Source organism: Sinohyriopsis cumingii, chromosome 15, assembly GCF_028554795.1.
Source record: "Sinohyriopsis cumingii isolate HCF-2022 chromosome 15, ASM2855479v2, whole genome shotgun sequence".
Classification (NCBI taxonomy): Eukaryota; Metazoa; Mollusca; class Bivalvia; order Unionida; family Unionidae; genus Sinohyriopsis; species Sinohyriopsis cumingii.
This window is the reverse complement of record NC_142975.1, coordinates 137750998-137771472: the sequence shown is the minus strand read 5'-3', so window position 1 is coordinate 137771472 and position 20475 is coordinate 137750998. Positions and strand designations below refer to the sequence as shown.

Sequence of the window (20475 nt, the reverse complement as noted above, 5' to 3'; positions counted from 1 at the left end):
GCTGAGAATTTGTGTATTTTATACAATCAAATTTATTAAAATAGATAAGGAAAATGTTCAATGCATTTATTTACGGAAATTAATCCCAAGCATTTGGTCCGAAGATATCAGCACATGGATTCTGCAGTAAGCATAGTCCTTGTTTAATGGTGACACATTCTATCACTGTAAACTATGCTAATATGACAAGTTCCACATGTTTTGTACACATCTGTAATGATAGTACCTGAACACTGCGAGAGCATTCATTCAAAGCCCTAACATCAAATACTCCTGAAGTCTTGGCCAATAAGCCATCTCAAAGGCATGATTAACAAATTTTAGGAATGTAATTAGTTCCATAGCTGTAAGTAAAATGCCCAATTTTGAAATTTCTTATATAGAGCTCTGCTCTCACCTATGCAGATATCACAGGAACTTGAGTTGCCACTACCATGTTTGAAAAATGTTTACTCCAAAGTGATAATTTCATGTTTAATCTAGTTCAGATTATTACTAAACAAGAGTACCACATTAGCACCCAACTTTTGAGCAACAGACTTGATTACTGTACAATACTGTGGGGATCCTTGGTAAAATTTCATTAAAATATTTTAAGGCATAAAATATGACAGCCTGGATAAAGAACAGACCACAGATTTACATTATACATTCTTGTCATCATGACCTGAAGCTGGGGTATGATTGTGAATACACCACATACTTTCAAGATATATAACAGCCTGAAGCTTCATTAAAATATCCTTACCGGTTTAAATGATTTTCCTGAACAGGCATTGAGGTAACCGATATATACTTCCCCTTTAGACAACCTTGACCCTGAAGCATAGTGTGTGGCAATGGTATGTGACACACTGTCTAGTCATGAAAGATAATGGTTAAAGTTCATTTCATTGAACCTTCCATACCCTAAGGGCCCCCCACAGGATGATGCATCAAGTCAAGTGACTGGTCAGTACACAAGTCCAAAGTGATGGTCAGTTAATGATTTTGGCTACTAATGACATTTTTTAAAAAACATTCTATTCATTCAGGTGTGCCCTCAAATTTCAAGACTATTGTAAAAGGCAACTGGACTCAGATTAGCACCGTTTCCTTTGTTTGCACTAAGTGTACAGTGATTCTTCTGAGCTCAGTTTCAGTTCACTGGTCAGTGCTGCTACCATAATGCCATTATTAATGGTAGATGATGCACTGCATGCACAACTAAAAACCTGACTCCCATCGCACAGAGATTTTTTGCAAGAAATCATGCAAGGTTACAGATGTTCAAAAGAATTTTAATCTTGTCGGAAATGTTGCAAATATATCTATTGTTGACATGATTCATGATGCTGAGATCAAGCAATCAATTCATTTGTTGTTTAACACCATTTTTCAGCACAAAATAGGCTACACAAAGCAGCCAGTATCAATGGTAAAGGAAGAACCCTGGAAAAACCCGGAAAGAACCAATGACCCATGAGAAGCTACTGGCAAGCTTTCTCACATATCCACATTGGTCAAATCCAAGACTCAAACCCATGCAGACAGAGATGAGATGGCAACGATGCATAATGGTGAGCGCTTTAGACCACTCGGGGCCCCCAAGATCAAGCATGTTATTGGATCTTGTAATGGGGCTGCAGTGTAATCATTTCGATTAAGTGGGCTAGATTCATCCTCTCTGTTGCAACTATATCTAGTGTTGATATGGTTCACGATCCCTGAGACAGGCAAGTTGTTGGAGCTCATTTCATGGACCTGCAGAGCAATAATTCAATTAGCAAGGCTAGTTTTACTTGCATTTGTTGCAAATATTTCATGTAGTTAAAATGTCTTTAGTGGTTCAAATGCTAAACTATAGACAAGAAGACAAGTCACAATGCACACTTTCCCTTGCTATTACCTTGACCTTTAGACAGAGGACATGGTTATCAATTGTGATACACTGTGCATTCATGATATATACAGAGTTTTATTAGCCATTGCCTTGACCTTTCACCTTGAGGCAGAATGTGTGACCTTGGTAAAAAAAAAAGCACAAACAAGTCATGATATATAAATGGGCAAAGTTTCATCTACATTGATCGAAAACTGGACAAGGATACAGAATATCACTTTCCTTGCTGTAATCTTGACCTTGAAACAGGGGACATGGTTGTAATATATGACATTGTCTATTCCTGATATATACTTTGGTAGTTGAAAAGTGTCAAGCAAGCCGCAGATGATGTAGAACAGACAGACAATGCCATACCAACCTCAATTAAAAGACATATACAAGTCTTTTAAATGAAATGTCCCAAATCTTACAGTGCATTAAAAAATTCAACTTCAAAATTTGGAGGGAGGGGTCCCAACTTTTACATTCTTCCAAAAGATATTGTAAATACTGTAATAAATTTTATACCAGACTCTAAAATGTTTTTTGAAATGTAGCAGTAAGGCATTGTAACTGAAATGAATAGCTTAAAGCAAAATATGGTTTGTAGTAAAGTTTAATGATGGAGGGCATGATGGCAAGATGACAATGTAAATGGAAATTTATGTATTTATTTTCATGGTAAATATAACTAACGAAAAATATGACTGTAGGATTGATCATTGCAAGCAGCATCAATAATGTATGTATTTTCAAGAATGAGAAGTGACAAAAACAAAATGCTAATTTATGGCATGAATGATATTAAACAGTGATCACATCCTTTTTTGAATATGTTACCTTTTGATTTTACAAAAACTAGCGCATACTTGTGTATAAACAAAAATGAAACGCACCCGGACATGCAAGTGCATCTAATAACAACAGTTCTATGTTATGTACATTCTACAATGGAGTAAGCAGGGTAGTATACATCTTTTTAATGGCTCATAATATGGTATATGAAATGTGATAACAAAAATGGTATTAGAATTTAAAATGTGTGGGTAAAAAGGGATTAAGTGTATAATTTGTTTCTAATACCTTATCTCCCTTCACTCCAGGAAATTTCTGAAAATCAGTCAAGACACAGAATTTAAAGAAATGCAGGAAAATTTCTATATTTTCTAAACTGAAAGGAGAAAAGAAAGAGGAACGTTACTTTTTCTGCAAGTACCATTATGTACGGAAGATTAGATATTTGTTCATGGAACATGCATCCGCCACCATATTGCCCGATAGGCCTTGAACACAAACCTTAACCAAAGTGTGATGGATGGACACGTGGATGGATGGGCAAAAGTAACACCATGTACCCCAACCACTGTTATGATGGTGGGGCACAAAAATGATAACCCACTCTGAAACACTGCAGTGCATTTTATGTAGAAAAAAGTACACAGTAGTGCAGCAACAACAATGTCTTATATCTTGAGGTATCAAACTATTGCATAGGTGATATTTTCCAATACAGTATGATGTAATTTTCCTTCTCTTACATCTCATAATTCTAGCTAATTTCAAGTCAATTACAAATAGAATTTCATCTACGTACCATTGAAAACAGTGAGTAAGTCAGAGATTTCTCCAACAGCAGCAGACCTCCTGCTGTAATGAGTGTTTTTGTTTAAAATAAGAGACAGTATAAAATTACAGTCTTCTGATTAAGATAATATTTGACTATATTGATCTGATTCGTGAAATATTAGAAATGTTTATTGACAATGAATTATTCCAACTATGTGAACATCTTTTCAGAAAAGAATCCTTCGTGGACTGGTACAATTATAACAGAACAGACTGTGCAACTAATAATCTGGCCTGTCTGGTAATGTCTCATCAGCGGACTTCACACGGAGTAAGGTTAGAATAATAAAAAATGCTGTCATCATCTTATTGTCTCTGTCTCCACAGATACACATAGTTGCAATGAGAATGAATTACTTCAAGTATGATTTTTAATTTTGGAGTTTTCAGACCTTATTCAATCTTTGTTCTGCAGCTGTTTCATGACTTGATGGCCAGAATATCATAATGGCTATATCTGAGCTATCCTTTTCTTAGAAATGACTCTAACACTGATAAAATGTCCAGCATGATAGTGTAATACCAAACAAGCATATCAGAGCACAAATTGTCCAAATGATATATGCCTGGGCCAATACTGTTAAGACTGGTACCCTGCCTTGGCAGGTATGTATGTGTACCTGAAAGTTCCATACACTGGTGTCAAGTCCTTTGATGTCAAGAATAACCTGTTCACTGGAGGAGGGAAGGGTTTGGGGATCGCCCACCTGCTTGCACAGGTTGTCCATGATCTCTTCCAGGTGATGAACTTCCGACAGCAGACTCACCTCTTCATCCTGAAGAAGCAATACACAATTTACTGCAAACTCAGCACATTAATGAGCATAACAAATGTCGCAAGGAACTGGCACTCCACTAGGTGAAAAGAATTCACGATAAGACAATTTCTTCCTTTTAACTTTCAAGTGTTGAAACCATTTCAGATATTCTTCAGTGATAAAAAGACTTTCAAATTAGCTGCTGTGGTATACATAATGGATGCTAGTATGGCACCATTTGCATGATGGACAAAGGAGACATCATTATAAGTCTTTTGGTGAAAACTCCATGGTCTAGGGATCATTCAAACTGAGGGAGTAGTGACGACAATATTTTTGAGACAAGTGTTGTGGCAGCAATACTGGATGCATGACTAGCACCATTTTCATTTAGGACCAACTAGGTATCATAACAAGTCTACTTGTGAAAACCCCATGTTGATATAGCCATTCTTTGGGAGAGGAATAGAGATAATATTTTCATGATACATTACTTTCCATTCAGAAGGAGTAACAATAACAAGATTTTCAAAATGACTGCTGGGGTGGCCATATTGACTGTCATATCGGCACCGTTTTCATTCAAGACAAACTGAACATCACAAGATGTTTTCCGGTAAAAGCCCCACATTAATATGACTTTCTGTGACACGATTTTTAAGATGGCTGCCATAGTGGCCATATTAAATGTCAGATTAGTACCATTTTCATTTAGGACCAGCTTGACATCATAAAAAGTTGTTCAGCTAAAACCTCAAGTTTATACAACCATCCATTCAGGAGGAACAGTGGAGTACCGATGACCAGAGTTTTAACATGGCTGCAGTGATGACCATACAGGACATCTGATAGGCACCATTATTTTTTTAGGACCAACCAGACATTATAAAAAGTCTTTAAGTGAAAACCGCATGTTGATGTGACCATCCGTTCTGGTGGAGGAGTGAGAACAAGATTTTCAAGATGGCTGCTATGGCAACCATAATGGACATCTGATCAGCACCATTTTCATGTATGGATCAACTATATATCATAAGATGTCTTTTAGAAGTGACTATACATTCAGGCAGAATAGCAATAACAAGATTTTCAAGAGGGCTGCTGTGGAGGCCATACTGAATGTTTGAGTAACACCTTTTTCATATTGGACCAACTAGACCATGTGATGAATGTGTACGTAAAGTTTCATGGAAATCCTCCAAAGTAGTTTAGGAAACTTATTCTAATGGGCAGACAGACAATGTACAACAGACCATCCCAAAAGCTCTTCTAGTCTATGACCAGCAGAGCTAACACTAATAACATATATCAACATATAAATAAATAATATTTCACAAAAAATGCTAAAAAGATCACAAATTTACAAGATTAAAAAGATTATGCTCTGAAATTGTGCCTCTGAATAGTTGGCATCCTAAAATACATTTTAGAACCAAGTATTTTTTAAATGAAATATCTGATATCATTAAGTAATTTTAAAAAAGAATCTGAAAATGAAGGAAAAATATAAATCTAGGTATAATATCATGTGACAGATGTGATGTCATGTACAATATCATGTGACTGATGTGATATGTATAATATCATGTGACAGATGTGATATGTACAATATCATGTGACTGATGTGATATGTATGTCACAGATGTGATGTCATGTACTATCATGTGAATGATGTGATATGTATAAATAATATCATATGACTGATGTGATGTCATTCAGCATATGATTTACAACCTGAAATGAATTTTTGTTGATGATAATGAAAACACTGACAATTACTGTTTCTCAAATGCACAGATCATGTCTTGCTGATGATCAGTGTAGATTTCTCTGCAAATGTGATAATGAAACATTCAAGTGCACTGTGATCTCAGGAAGAAAAAAATTACTGACAATAACAATCAACTGTACTCTAAATTATCAATAGCAACATTTTTTTAAATTTCAATTACTGGAAAAATATGAAAATAAAATGTTTGGTATTTCAAAATTTACACTGGGGTACAATTAGAATTAATCTGAATGATATGAAAGAGCATTTTCTGTGGCACCATCTGATCATCACTGACTGAAGATGGCATCATTTGATCATCACTGACTGATGATGGCACCATTATCACATCACTGACTGATGATGGCACCATTTGATCATCTCTGACTGATGATGGCACCATTATCACATCACTGACTGATGATGGCACCATTATCACATCTCTGACTGATGATGGCACCATTATCACATCTCTGACTGATGATGGCACCATTATCACATCACTGACTGATGATGGCACCATCTGATCATCATTGACTGATGATAGCACCATTTGATCATCACTGACTGATGATGGCACCATCTGATCATCATTGACTGATGATGGTCAGTATGCATATTATGGCTTTTTCACTATGAATTAAAATTCCAAGTCTATGTGGCTGTATACTAAATTTTTCCTACATTAATTAAGATTACAGCATCAACCTACTTTCTTGCATGTATACCATCCTGGTTTTGTGTCAAGTAAATGTCTGATTCCTTCTGCTGATGAAGTCCTAACACAGATGTGACATTTGTCTAGTTTATGGTGATACTGATCTTTCTACTGTGGGAATACCAAATTTCATTGCAGGGACCAGAGCGACAGAGTATCTCTTCGTTTTTAAAAGTCAAACAAATAATCCTCAGCACTGTCTACAAGTCTGAAGTAAAAGTGTAAAGTCTACCTTCAGTTAAATCCATAACAGTAATTCTTTAGACTACGCAATTTGTGTTCGATTATCACATGTCTGTGTGAATTTTTATCATATCCATGACCGCAAATATACAAAAAGCTGCACAGATTTAACAGAAATCTTAACAAAATATGACTGAAGTTGTAACGAAGGTATTCCTAAGTTCTAAGAAAAACAGCCACCTGGACTGAAAAGAAAGGTTTATTCCCAAAATGCAACATAACAGATAAATATCATGTTCACTATTGCACATGAAACAGTTAGCTAACCAATCATTTACAACAGCAGATCAAAATCTGCACATTGTGTTCTATATTTAATTTCTTGCAAACAGCAATTGCATTTATTGTCTGGTCTGCATTGTAAGCAACAAGCTATAGTACTCTTGAGTCATTTGAATAAGTAAACAATGACAGTACTCTGAGTCATTTGAATAAGTAAACAATGACTACTCTGAGTCATTTAAATAAATAAACAATGACAGTACTCTGAGTCATTTGAATAAGTAAACAATGGCAGTTCTCTGAGTAATTTAAATAAACAACCAAATCCATTACTCTGAGTCATTTGAATAAGTAAACAATGACAGTACTCTCATTTTAACAAGCAGCAGACTCTGATCAACTAAAATATTCTGCATCTATTTTAAAAGTAACCAACTCTCTAGTACATTGACTAAATACAATACTCCAAGTCATTTTTACAAGTAACTAAATCCAGCACATTGACCAAATACAATACTCTAATTTTAATAAGCAACCAACTCAAGTACACTGACCAAATACAACACTTAGAGCCATTTTAATAAGCAACCAAATCCAGTACACTGACCAAATACAATACTTAAAGTCATTTTAACAAGTAACCAACTCCAGTAAATACAAATACAATACTTCAAGTCATTTTAATAAGCAACCAAATCCAGTATATTTATTAAATACAAAACTCTGAGTAATTTTAATAAGTAAGCAACTCCAGTATTCTGACCATATACAATACTCTGAGTCATATTAATAAGCCTAAGATAGTCATGATCTGGGTCTACACACTAAAATGGACACTTTATTTGATGCAAGATATCAGTGGCATTCCCTTAAGCGCAAGGTTCATTCTATGTACAATTAAAAATTAAACAATGCAATAATTCTGTCTTAATGTAAAGTAGTCAAACATTTATATAATATACCTAAAATTTGATTTTTTTTTCTGTATGCAAGTCACAAAATTCCATCTAAATAGACCGCTTACCCCAAATGACCTCTGACCTGTGGAGTCCTTCAATTTATTGCAAAAGTACCATGTATCGCAAGCTATACATCCACAATGTGTTAGAAGTCCTCTATATCAGCACTAGTAGGGCATGGTTTGTTGAGATTAATGACCAAACAAATCCCAATGACCTTGACTTCTGATCAAGCTGTGCCAGCTTGAACTAAATTTAAAGTGCAGAATCCTATATTTTCTTACAATAAATTTCATAATAATGACCTTTAGACACAAAAATCAAATCAATTAAGTTTCTTTACTACCCTAAGTGCAAGCCAGACATAAACTCTGATCAAGGAACTTGATCAGGAGCAATCTGCAAAACTCATTTTTCTTTGCCTTGACATATGAACTTTTGACCCCAAAATCAACAGGCATATTTCATTCCTTATATGCAAGTCTTCTAGAAATTTTGATCTTTGACCCCAAAATCATCAAGACTCTTTTAAACCTAAAATGCAAGCCCTCCAAAAATATTTGGACAAGGTAAGTTATGCAGTTCTTTAAGTTCATGTCCAAAGAAAAAATGTCTTTATGTATCTCCAAACCATACAGTAACCTTGAACTCTATTTTACACCCATGTCAGTATGCATCTTTCTTATCCAATGTGTCATCGACAAACACTTTTCTTCCTTCATTCATACTGACCTTGATCTCTGACCCCAAAAGTGATATTTTCCTTACCTCAAGCGCATTTCACAAATGTCTGGACTGGTATATATGATGTACAACTAATTTTCTTGTATGGACACTATTTCTATTCTTTCAATCACTGTGACCTTGAATTTTGATACCCCCCCCCCAAACTGACAGAATTCTATCTTCACCCAAAGTGCAAGCCAGCCACAAAGTATGAGTAACTGAAGATGGTGGACAACTAGAGCTGTTGTGCAGAAACAAAATTCACCTTTATTTCTCAAAAAGAATGTGAGTGTTCTTGTCAATTTTATGTTTTAGAACAGACCCTGCATGATTCTTCTTCTGACATTTAAAAACAAAAACCCAAATATATCATATTCTCAATGGTGGAGTGTAACAAGAAATTAGCATAAAGAATGCATCATAAATAATACCACAAATGGCTTTAGGCTAGTTATAAAGTGACAGAAGCGTCCTCTCTCTTCAATAAGAGCCATTCTGACGACATTTTTCTCGGCCTCCTCAAGCTGGTAATATTTGTCATTCACATCCTGCATGGCACTGTCTAACCGAGCCTGCATGTCAGTTTTTCCTGAAATAAGACCATAATTTTAAAAATATGAAGGTTGCACAGTCACACTTGTCTGTAATGGTCATTTTGGGACTTACAGGAACAAGGGAACTTTATGTATAGGCAGAGATGTAAAGATACATAAAAAACACAGGAATTTTAATTCTTGGTCTTAGTATACAGGTAAATGCTATATTGAACTGATCACAATAACAGACTGGCCTATACATTCTCAAAGTTTTATATTAAACTAGAAATGTGTTTAAGGATCACTAATGCCTCCTTACATTGCCTGAGAAACTGACCTAATAACAGAAGTTCTATGGGCTTTACCTCTGTACCAAGACACACAAAGAGGATCATTATGCCCCATGCAAGGTTTGGTTTAGTTTGGTCTTATATGTAAGAGCAACACAAGCAGGTTATTTAGTGCCAAGGAAACTGAATTAAAGTGCCTTGCCCAACAACGCACTATGGCAACTGAAATGGGCTGATCAGATGGTAGCATTCAAACCTACAACCTTTCAGATCTCTGGCAAGCAATCATGACTCCTGCCTCCATCTGTCATCCAAAATGACATACAAAAGAGAGCACTGGGTCAATTCTACATCCCTGAGCCTGCACTATGGCATATGGTTTAAAACATTTAAAAATGTTTAAAGAAAAAAATCTTAACACTATTAACAACATGATGCCAAAGCTTTCATTAAAGCTTTAAAAAAAACTAGTGTCCAAGTACTGCTAATTGACAACACTGGGTATAAAATGACAATTAATGAAACCTTCAGCGCATATGCAATTAAAGTCTTTACCATGTAAAACAAAAAAAGGTCAAAAAGATACAAGTTAAGACCACAATCAAATTATTGCCTTTAATTGTGTGTACAGTCTTAGGTTATAGTGATTCAACCCAAGTATGAAACAAATCCATCAAATGGTGTTGGAAATATAAGCAAATCAAATTTTTTTAACAAAACTTTCATGCAAATTTTCCATGACTGACCTTGACCTCAAAGAGATGATTATGTCCCTGAATGAATTGTTTCAGCTTCATAATGATTCACCCATGAATGAAGGAAATCTATCAATGATTTTAGGAAATACAAGCAAAAGAAAAACCTTTAAACAAATATCAATGAAAATTTTCTATGACTGTGACCTTGAGCTGATAAAAAAAATGAGTGTACATGTTATAAGAAGAACTGACTAAACTTCATGATGATTCATGCCATGTATGATGACAATTTAATAAAGGGTTTAGAAAATTATATGCAATGAAAACCTTTAACAAAACCTGAACAAAGCATTAACGCTGTCAATGACAGAAACCATGTGCTATGACTCGCACTAACATGGATGGGCTAGGCAAAAAAATGTAAAATTAAACTTCTTTTATAAAAAGCAAATTTGCTGAAAAGCCATGCTCATAAAAATGTGATAATTTGTAATAAAGGGTCAACATTCAAGGTAAATTATCATTCTGTATTATTAGAAAATCCATAGATATGCATGAGGCTATATACTGTAAAATGCAATGTATAAAAAGTGGCAACATAAAATGTGCAGGTATGTTTTGAAGTCTGAAATAAGGTAAGTAATGTGCATTCATTATGTGCACCATAATATCAGATAACTAAAAACCTCATGTGCAAAATCTTCATTACCTGAAAAGGGTACCACTCATTATGGTACAAAACCAACTAGAAGTGATAGGGTATTGTTCAAGCATATTGTTGTCCTGACTGCATACTTTTGTACTGACTTGAAACAGCTTTTATTACTCTCTGACTAAGGACTATGTATATTCTTCCTTAAGACACCTTCCTCTAGTCAGCCATGTTGTGCTAATAACTCACCGAAATCAATTAAAATTTCGAACACACTCGGTCATTATTGGTTATTTAAAAGTGCTTGTTTTCTATTGCTCATTATAGTCTTGAATTAATCGATATTAATCAAAGTTTGTTCACTGAAATTGTCCAAGACACTGACACAATTTCCCCTGATGAACCTCATCTGTAGTCCAGCCAAAGTCACCTGGCAACAAAAATACCTGGTAGCTACAGTATTTGTATTGTTACACTGATGTCAAGTATCTAAAAAAAAATGTTTTTTGTTAAACAACAAAGCCTAAAATAAGCATCATTATCTTTCCAAAAAGGAAAGTAGTTATCAGAAGCTCTGATCCGTGGCAAACAAATAAGTGGCAGAAGAATTAATGGATGTAATTAGCTAACAGAACAACAATCTTGGAAAATAACAAACAGTTATCAGTCACAATGGGAGGTCTGACTCTACTATGATAAAAGAGTGCAAAAAATAGTATCAGTTTTCCTCTACACCATTTTCTATAACCATTAGTCCAAGAGGCACTAAATTAGAACAAAGTGTAATTATATATAAATTCAGGGTAAGGAAATTTGCCACAAGAGGCAGATGAAAAGTTTGAAAATGCACAACCTAGACTCAGTAACAGAAGATGCTGAACACACAAAACCAACGACAACAGCAACAATTAAAAAAAATGCAATTTTTTTTCTTTCTTCCCAACATATTTCCAAGTTCGTGTTAGTAATACGTACATAAAATTTGGGACTTTTCATTTATATTTAATTAAATTGCTTTAATTCAAAACTTCTGAACATCAAAATAGCATGGCTTTCGCATATTAGTTTACTCTGATTTGGTGGGAGGGGGTGTTGCACAGCAACACAAGTAGGCTATTCAGTGTTGAAGTAATTGGAGTATAGTGTCTTGCCCACAGATAACACCAAGCTGACTAAACCAGGCTGATCCAATGATAGAATCTGAACAAACATCCTTTTGCGCACAAGTCCTGCATGCTAACAACTCAGCCACTCTTACCATAGGAGGAGGAGATGCATACAAGTCAACCTGAACAGTCAAGTATTGTTTCTTGTACTTCAATTATTCAACATCTTTATACATTCTACCTTAGTTACCTAGCATTTGTTTTTATAGTAGTCTCATTCAAACAAGATGAAGTTTATAAAATGAGTAATTAGTCAATTTTATTAGTCAATATTCAACACCCTTCCATTGTTTTGATGCGGTCATTTCAATGACTTCTGACTGTGGCATAAAGAGTCTGGCTTGTTCTAGGTTTTTTTCTAGGATGACAGGGTATAAAAGCCAGATGCAGTAGATCCTGGTGTGGCAGGTTGGCTCTGATTTTGTAGCAAACAGAGAAAGAAACAAAAATCCATTTTTATTACTGTCTTCTGACAACCAAAATGGCCCAGAAAGCTCTTGTATTGATGCAAATACCTGAGATATTATGATAACATAGAAATAATATTAAAAACACAGAAGTATGATTATCTCCAGAGACTGATGTGATTGATACAATGTAGCTATTCATTAATATTCATGATGCAAATCATAAGCATGCAGCCAATTCTCTGGAAAAAAAACATCTTCTATCTGAAGTTATGAAATAAACACTACCATACGTACTCGCTTATAAGAAGAGATCAACTGCAAAGTGCATAATGCACTGGCAGATCTGGGTCTGTGCACTTTTTGTTAGGAGTAATCAGTAGAACAAACTGCATGGATCCTGATCTGAAGGTACCTTATGCTACGGCAGATCAGGATCTTTGCTGTGTGAGGTTTGACTCGACTTGTGAGTACAGACAGTATTTCAATCATATCAGCCAACAATCTACCTACATAACAAATTATCTAATTAATAATTTTCCTTACATATACATTCTGTTCTTGTGAACTGTGCTTATATTTATTTATAGAACCTCATCATATCTACATGTATTAATAACTGTTAGCCACCTTAACTGTTGACAGTTTCTGCTTTTATTATTTCTTCTCTTATGATCAGAGGTAGGGGACCCATAAACATTAACTGCCATTCAAGTCTGTTCAAAGCAGACCCTGAATGTAAATGAACATAAACACAGCTGTTGTTGAGTTCACTTCTGTAATTCTTCCTCATTATAACACGACTCTAGATATAATGCAGACCCTGAATGTAAATGAACATAACCACAGCTGTTGTTGAGTTCACTGCTGTAATTCTTCCTCATTATAACACGACTCTAGATATAATGCAGTACTGCTAGGGACCTCATGACCAATAGCAAACCTTTGCACTTAAACATTTCAATCCATTACAGAACATCAGGGATTGAGGTGCGGGGCATACATTTGAATGATACTCTGAACACTGTATTGATTGCATCATGATGAGGAAATGGAGCGAGTACCTTTCCCAACAACACAGCAGCCAATCCAGATTGGTACTGAATCCAGTTTTCGGGATCACGAGTTGAAAGAAAACAGTACAAAGCTAAATATATTTCCTTTTCATGACATTATTTGATGAAGTTAAATGCACAAACATCTTGAAGTGAACAAATATATTTAATTTACATAAACAAAATTACTAATGTGCCTTTGTGTTTTGTTTAGCCCACCACCACAACATACAACACATATACACACAATCATTAAATTTATTTTTATCAATGTCACTTTACTGTATTAAGTACATTTTGCCTGGAATTGATTTATCACCCCATCCCCCACCCACCATGGACACACAACACTTGAATTTTTAAATTATTTCAACACCGTTACGTAACACTGTCAAAAGTTATGTACCCCAAATACCATGCTATAATGAGGGAGAACTGTACCTATCTTTTACCCAAGCCTTACTAACGTAGAGATAAAACTATCCCATATGCTTCATACTTGCCTTTTTTTACTTTCTTTTGTAACTTGACAGTATCCTGAGCAGCTTTCTTAATCTCAAGTCTGGCTTTCTTATAATCTAAAATAAAATTAACAAATAATAGCCTTGTATGGTGACAGTAAAATACAGTTCAAAATTGACAATGCTGTAATTCAGAAACTTAACATGCGTGTAAATACTCAATCTTTATCATTTTTAATTCCTGAACACTGGCAGTAAAATTAGCCTTACCTGTATATGCCATATGCTTCCTACAAAATCAGATTTGCAGTTTTTTTTTTAAAAAGAGAATCTGACCCAAGTGTACCATTCATTTTTAACTCTGCCTTCTTGCTTTATCTTCTAATAAATCCCTGGAAAATCCAGACCTTCAGAATACTTTGACACATGTCCAGCTGTCTGTCAACTTAGATTCAAACCTACACAACTGACATAAAAGAAATACAATTAATATTCAAGTGATGGAATATTTCTGCAATTTCTTTACCCTACTTCTAAGCCACACCCACCCATCTCAAGGAGTCATCCAGGATTCAAAACATTTGTCGTCATTTATTCATTCTTAAAAAAACATCCCTCCAAACTAATGATCACCCCTCCTACAATCAGTGTAGATGGTGCTCAGGTTATCACCCCTCTCCTACAATCAGTGTAGACAGTGTTCAGGTTATCACCCCTCTCTCAGTTGTAGATAGTGTTCAGGTTATCACCCCTCTCTCAATTGTAGATAGTGTTCAGGTTATCACCCCTCTCTCAATCAGTGTAGATAGTGTTCAGGTTATCACCCCTCTCTCCATTGTAGATAGTGTTCAGGTTATCACCCCTCTCTCAATCAGTGTAGATAGTGTTCAGGTTATCACCCCTCTCTCAATTGTAGATAGTGTTCAGGTTATTACCCCTCTCTCAATCAGTGTAGATAGTGTTTGGGTTATCACCCCTCTCTCAATCAGTGTAGATAGTGTTCTGGTTATCACCCCTCTATCAATCAGTGTAGATAGTGTTCAGGTTATCACCCCTCTCTCAATCAGTGTAGACAGCATTCAGGTTATCACCCCTCCCTCAATTAGTGTAGACAGCATTCAGGTTATCACCCCCTCTCATTCAGTGTAGACACAGTGTTCTGGTTATCACCCCTCTCAATCAGTGTAGACAGCGTTCAGGCAATCACCCCCTCTCAATCAGTGTAATGTTCAGGTTAGCAGATCTCTCAATCAGTGTAGACTGTGTTCAGGTTATCAGGCCAGAGGATTGAAGGATGCATAAACAGACTGATGAAGTGTGTATGTGTGTGTGATTTGGATTTTTAATGCAGCTCTAACAATTTTCCAGTCATATTGCTAAGATATTTGCAATGTGGCAGTTTATAGTGATATCTAGCACTGAGGCATCATGCTGCAGACATGTAGCATCATGTCCCACCCAGTCACATTATCCTGACACCAGGCCAACCAGTCCTAACACTAACCTGTTAATACTGAGCACCAAGTGAGGCAACTGCTAGTACCATTTTTGTAAGCCTTTGGTATGATTCAGACAGGGTTCAAACCCACAACCTATCACATATGAGGCAGACCACTTTTGGCCACCAGAGCAGTCCTGATCAAAATGTGGCCAGATGCAGCATGAAGAAATGAACCAAAGAAAAAGAATGATCTCAATATATCTTCAAAGGGACAAATATAATAATGGCATTGCTTGTTAAATCAAACCAATCATAAAGACAACACTGAAATAGAACAAACCACTTTGATAGAAACTATATTTATAATATGTAGTTTCTTGGGCTGTAAAACTGCAAACCTGGTACTTTTCTAGGCAGAAAATACCCCAAATGCATGATGAGAATTAGTCCTCCCATTAGAGTGAACCTGAAGATCCTAGAACATGAGATCACCTCTGATCCAACCTGCAGATACCTTGCCATGTGTACCGTCACTTCATTCTTTTCCTGGTCACTGCCTTCATGGGCTGCTTAAATATGCAGTAAAGAATTGCCTTTGCTTCACACCTGATGCTGCGATTCGAGTTTTCTCTTTATCACATGACATTGACCCTGTCTAAGAATCTTTTCTGTCTGAATTAAGCTATCTCAAAAGCAATCTGCATTTTTTCCGAGCATGTTTGATATGGCCTTGCTTTTAGGTTTCTACCCGACAGGGGTGTCAGCATAACAATTGTTGAGAATTTATTTCTAGCTCGGGTAGGTATTTAATATATTTCCCTATCTTTGCCAAATTTTGTCTAGTATTGATTCTGTTTTACTTTTTAATTAAAGTAACAAATCTTCATATTTCACGTTTTCTTTTAACGTGACTTGTGCTATTTCCATCTCAGGAAAGCATGTCACACAGTAGTTTTTCACTTTATGTCGTGTGTTTAGTTATTGATCAAGAGTCCGAATAATTAGTATCAGACAGTACTCTTTTTTATTATGTTTTATTAGCAATCTTATCCAAGCTGGATTTTTGCTAAATTAGAAGTTGCCAATTCTTGGTAATGGTTGACATAATTTTTTTTAAAAATAACTAAAATATTATTTGGAGGTTTTAATTCCTTAAGAAAATTTGGTAATCAGAATCACAGATTCTGTTTACTCAATATTACAGTAACAAATCACATAATTTTTCTTTTCTTATAAAGTGACTTGTGCTTTTTTCTATCTTGGAAAGGCAGGTCACACACACCAGTTTTTCCCTTTATGTTGTTGTGCTTAGTTACTGAACACCAATTCATTCTCAGCTTGGCAATGCTACCTACTTGCATTAAAACATGAGACTCTCTTAATTTTCTAAGACAGCACCTAGAAAAGGTGTGTTACTGCCATTATCATACATTTACTTCCATAGAAAGTTTTGGATACATTATTTTTTACAACATTCCCTTTCAGCAATGGCTACGCAGAGTGTGGATTATCATATGGTCGGGGGGGGGTCAAGTGGCCAAATGGTATAAAGCGCTCGCCGTCACAGATCATTGCCATCTCACCTCTGCATGGGTTCAAGTCTCAGGTTCGGTCAGTGTGGGTATGTGAGAAAGCTTGCCACTAGCTTCTTGTGGGTCGGTGGTTCTTTCCTGGGTTTTCCCGGGTTCTTCCTCCACTATTTATACTGGCCACCATGTATAGCCCATCTTGTGTTGAAAAATGGCGTTAAACCCTATAACAACAACAACATATGGTCAGGGTATTTTCCATCAGGAATAGCACCAGCTATGACATAACAACAGGTTCTGTATTACTGATATTAAAACATTTGAAACGTATAGAACAGTTTACCTTTGGCATGTTCTTTATCTAACTGTGCAACTGTTTTCTTCCATTCCTCTATCCTCTCTTGGATCGGCGTAACTAGATGATCTAATATAGCACTGAAATGAAACCAAAGTTCACACTGAACACAGAAAATAATCACTTGGATTATGACAATGCCGTGAAAGAATCTAATTAAAATCTTATCTGAATTAAGATTTCTTTTTGAAAAGCATCAAATTTCACAACTCATTTGGAAAACATGAAATCTGAAAACTCATAAGAATGTTCCATTGCAACATTGGCAACAAAATGATGAATCTGATATGGCTATTTAGCAGCTTCAAAAACTGCATCTTACCTTGTGAATGACTTCAATTTGTTTTCTATACTCCTGTGCCGCATACATAATCGTGTTAAAGCTGAACCAATTTCTTTTGTTGCACCTGAAATGGAATATTAAGTTTGTTAAGTGATGTGAAAACTTCATGTTCATTCAGGAGTAGTAACAGAAATATTTTCAAAATTACCACAGTGGTGGCCCTACTGGATATCTGAGAAGCACCATTTTCATTTATGACCTACTAGATATCATAAAAAGCTCTTTAGTGAAAATGACAGTATGCTACTACTATAAATTTCATAAGTGATAACAAGAGTTTCAAAATGGCCCCTCTGGCAGCCATTCTGGAAGCGTGAAGAGCACCTACTAACCTTCAGGACTAAGAGGGCATTATAATAAGTCTTCTGGTTAAAATCCCATGCCAATATGACTCTTTGTTCAGATGTAGTGATGAAAAGATTTTCTTCATGGCAGCTATGATGCTGAACATTAGACTGGACCATTTCATTTACAACCAACTTGACAAAAAAGACATCTTTTAATAAAAACCGTATGTTAATATGACCATCCATTTAGGAGTAGCATGATTTTCAAGCAGCTGCTGTGATGGCCAATACTAAATGTCCTCCTGGCATCTTTTTTAGTTAGACCATGGGATGAATATGTGCATGAAGTTTCATGACAATCCTTCATGTAGTTTAGAACGAGCAGCCATAACAAATGGATGAAAGAAAACAGACCATTCCATGAGCTCACTTGGTCTATGACCAGTAGAGTTACAAAAGATCGAGAAAGTTTCTCTCTTTCCAAGGTTTAGCCATCATGAATGGAAATACTTTGCCAGCAGTATTGCACAATCATCACCCGGGGCCTCGAGTGGCCGAGTGGTCTAAAGCGCTCTCCGTTATAGATCACTGCCATCTCACCTCTGTCTGTGTGGGTTCGAGTCTACGATTCGGCCAATGTGGGTATGTGAGAAAGCTTGCCAGTAGCTTCTTGTGGATCGGTGGTTCTTCCCAGGTTCTTCCTCCACCATTAATACTGGCCGCCATACATAGCCCATCATCTGCTGAAAAATGGCGTTAAACCCAACAACAACAACAACAACAACAATCATCACCCGTATGTTTGACGATGTAAGCTCTAAAGTAACTTGTCTGTAGTCATGCATTACATATGCCATTCATTCACAGTTCTGAAATCAACTTAATGATCCCATGCCAAAGGCTAGTATCCACTTCGTACCACATCAACTCTTGCAATACTTAGCTATCTGAAAGCTCTGAACAATTACCTCTTGTAGATAAAACACACCTTGCCCAAGGCAAATAAAATCAATTAACTCATGAAAAAGGTCATTATCCGACCTGTGAGGTATTAGCAATTTCCATGATGTCCACATTAACTGACTTGGAATTAACAGTTGCTTTAAATGTTTAAACCTTCATTTAATGTCTCATTGTGTGTGGAGACTGCCATGATTATTCCTAACAATCTTCCAATTAAAATGTAACAAGGGATCTCACTGGATTCATTTCTTTCAGCTACATCCAATCAAATCACAGAGCAGTTGATACCATTTCAGCAACAGCTAAATTTGGCCAGGGTTGGTGTGAAAAGATGTGCCATGACAACCCTTGGCTTGAAAAGATGACCTTGGATGTATGCAAATAGTTACAAAACCAAGAATGACAAAGTTGCAAATGCATGGAACTTTTTTTGAATTCACAACTTCTCTCTCAATCCTACAGTCAATCCAAATATAGAAATAACCATGGGGCTTTGAACAGTTTGCAGTATAATTTTTCTGACAAAAAATGTCTGAGTTTTCTGTAAACTACTATGCCAACATAAAAATCTGAGGCTATCTGTATGTCTTGCAGAAAAAGTCAAGGTAGTCCTAACGACGTTAACTTGCAACTAGTATTTACCTATAGTGTTTTCTTGGTTTTACTACCACAGTATACAAGTTAGTTTATTTCTTGTTAAAAAGTGCCAGTTTCTGATCAATTACCAGAATCTCCCTTGCCAGTAATTGCACTGGGAAAGTTTCTGAAACTACATATTTATATTTTTTGTGCCACATACAATTATAGTTTTGTATCATCACTTGACTTTGATACTTGCAAAAAGGTTAATATAGTCATCAGTTGACTTTGATACTTGCAAAAAAGTTAATACAGTCATCAGTTGACTTTGATACTTGCAAAAAGGTCAATAGTCATCAGTTGACTTTGATACTTGCAAAAAGGTTAATATAGTCATCAGTTGACTTTGATACTTGCAAAAAGGTCAATATAGTCATCAGCTGACTTTGATACTTGCAAAAAGGTTAATATAGTCAGCAGTTGACTTTGATACTTGCAAAAAGGTCAATAGTCATCAGTTGACTTTGATACTTGCAAAAAGGTCAATATAGTCATCAGCTGACTTTGATACTTGCAAAAAGGTTAATATAGTCAGCAGTTGACTTTGATACTTGCAAAAAGGTCAACAGTCATCAGTTGACTTTGATACTTGCAAAAAGGTCAATATAGTCATCAGCTGACTTTGATACTTGCAAAAAGGTCAATAGTCATCAGTTGACTTTGATACTTGCAAAAAGGTCAATATAGTCATCAGCTGACTTTGATACTTGCAAAAAGGTCAATAGTCATCAGTTGACTTTGATACTTGCAAAAAGGTCAATATTCA

At 35.8% G+C, this 20475-nt stretch overlaps 1 protein-coding gene and 1 long non-coding RNA gene across 9 annotated transcripts in view; one reads left to right on the top strand and one right to left on the bottom strand.

The window, feature by feature from the left end:
* LOC149782879 (protein MTSS 1-like) overlaps positions 1-20475 on the bottom strand; it is a 182954-nt gene that overhangs the window by 68534 nt on the left and 93945 nt on the right. For 6 of the 8 annotated variants that reach the window (XM_089934420.1, XM_089934427.1, XM_089934424.1 and 3 more), the window contains exons 4-9: positions 17800-17884; positions 17466-17557; positions 14195-14269; positions 9319-9476; positions 4111-4266; positions 2948-2974 (exon numbers count right to left, since the gene is read on the bottom strand). In XM_089934420.1, the coding sequence (XP_089790546.1) occupies positions 2948-2974; positions 4111-4266; positions 9319-9476; positions 14195-14269; positions 17466-17557; positions 17800-17884 (593 nt within the window). The remainder of the gene's footprint in view (positions 1-2947; positions 2975-4110; positions 4267-9318; positions 9477-14194; positions 14270-17465; positions 17558-17799; positions 17885-20475) is intronic. The other 2 variants (XM_089934421.1, XM_089934423.1) reach the window with 1 other exon arrangement.
* On the top strand, positions 12028-13883 carry LOC149782881 (uncharacterized). The gene is made up of 2 exons (XR_016414472.1): positions 12028-12358; positions 13611-13883. It is a non-coding gene; the product is annotated as an uncharacterized LOC149782881 (long non-coding RNA).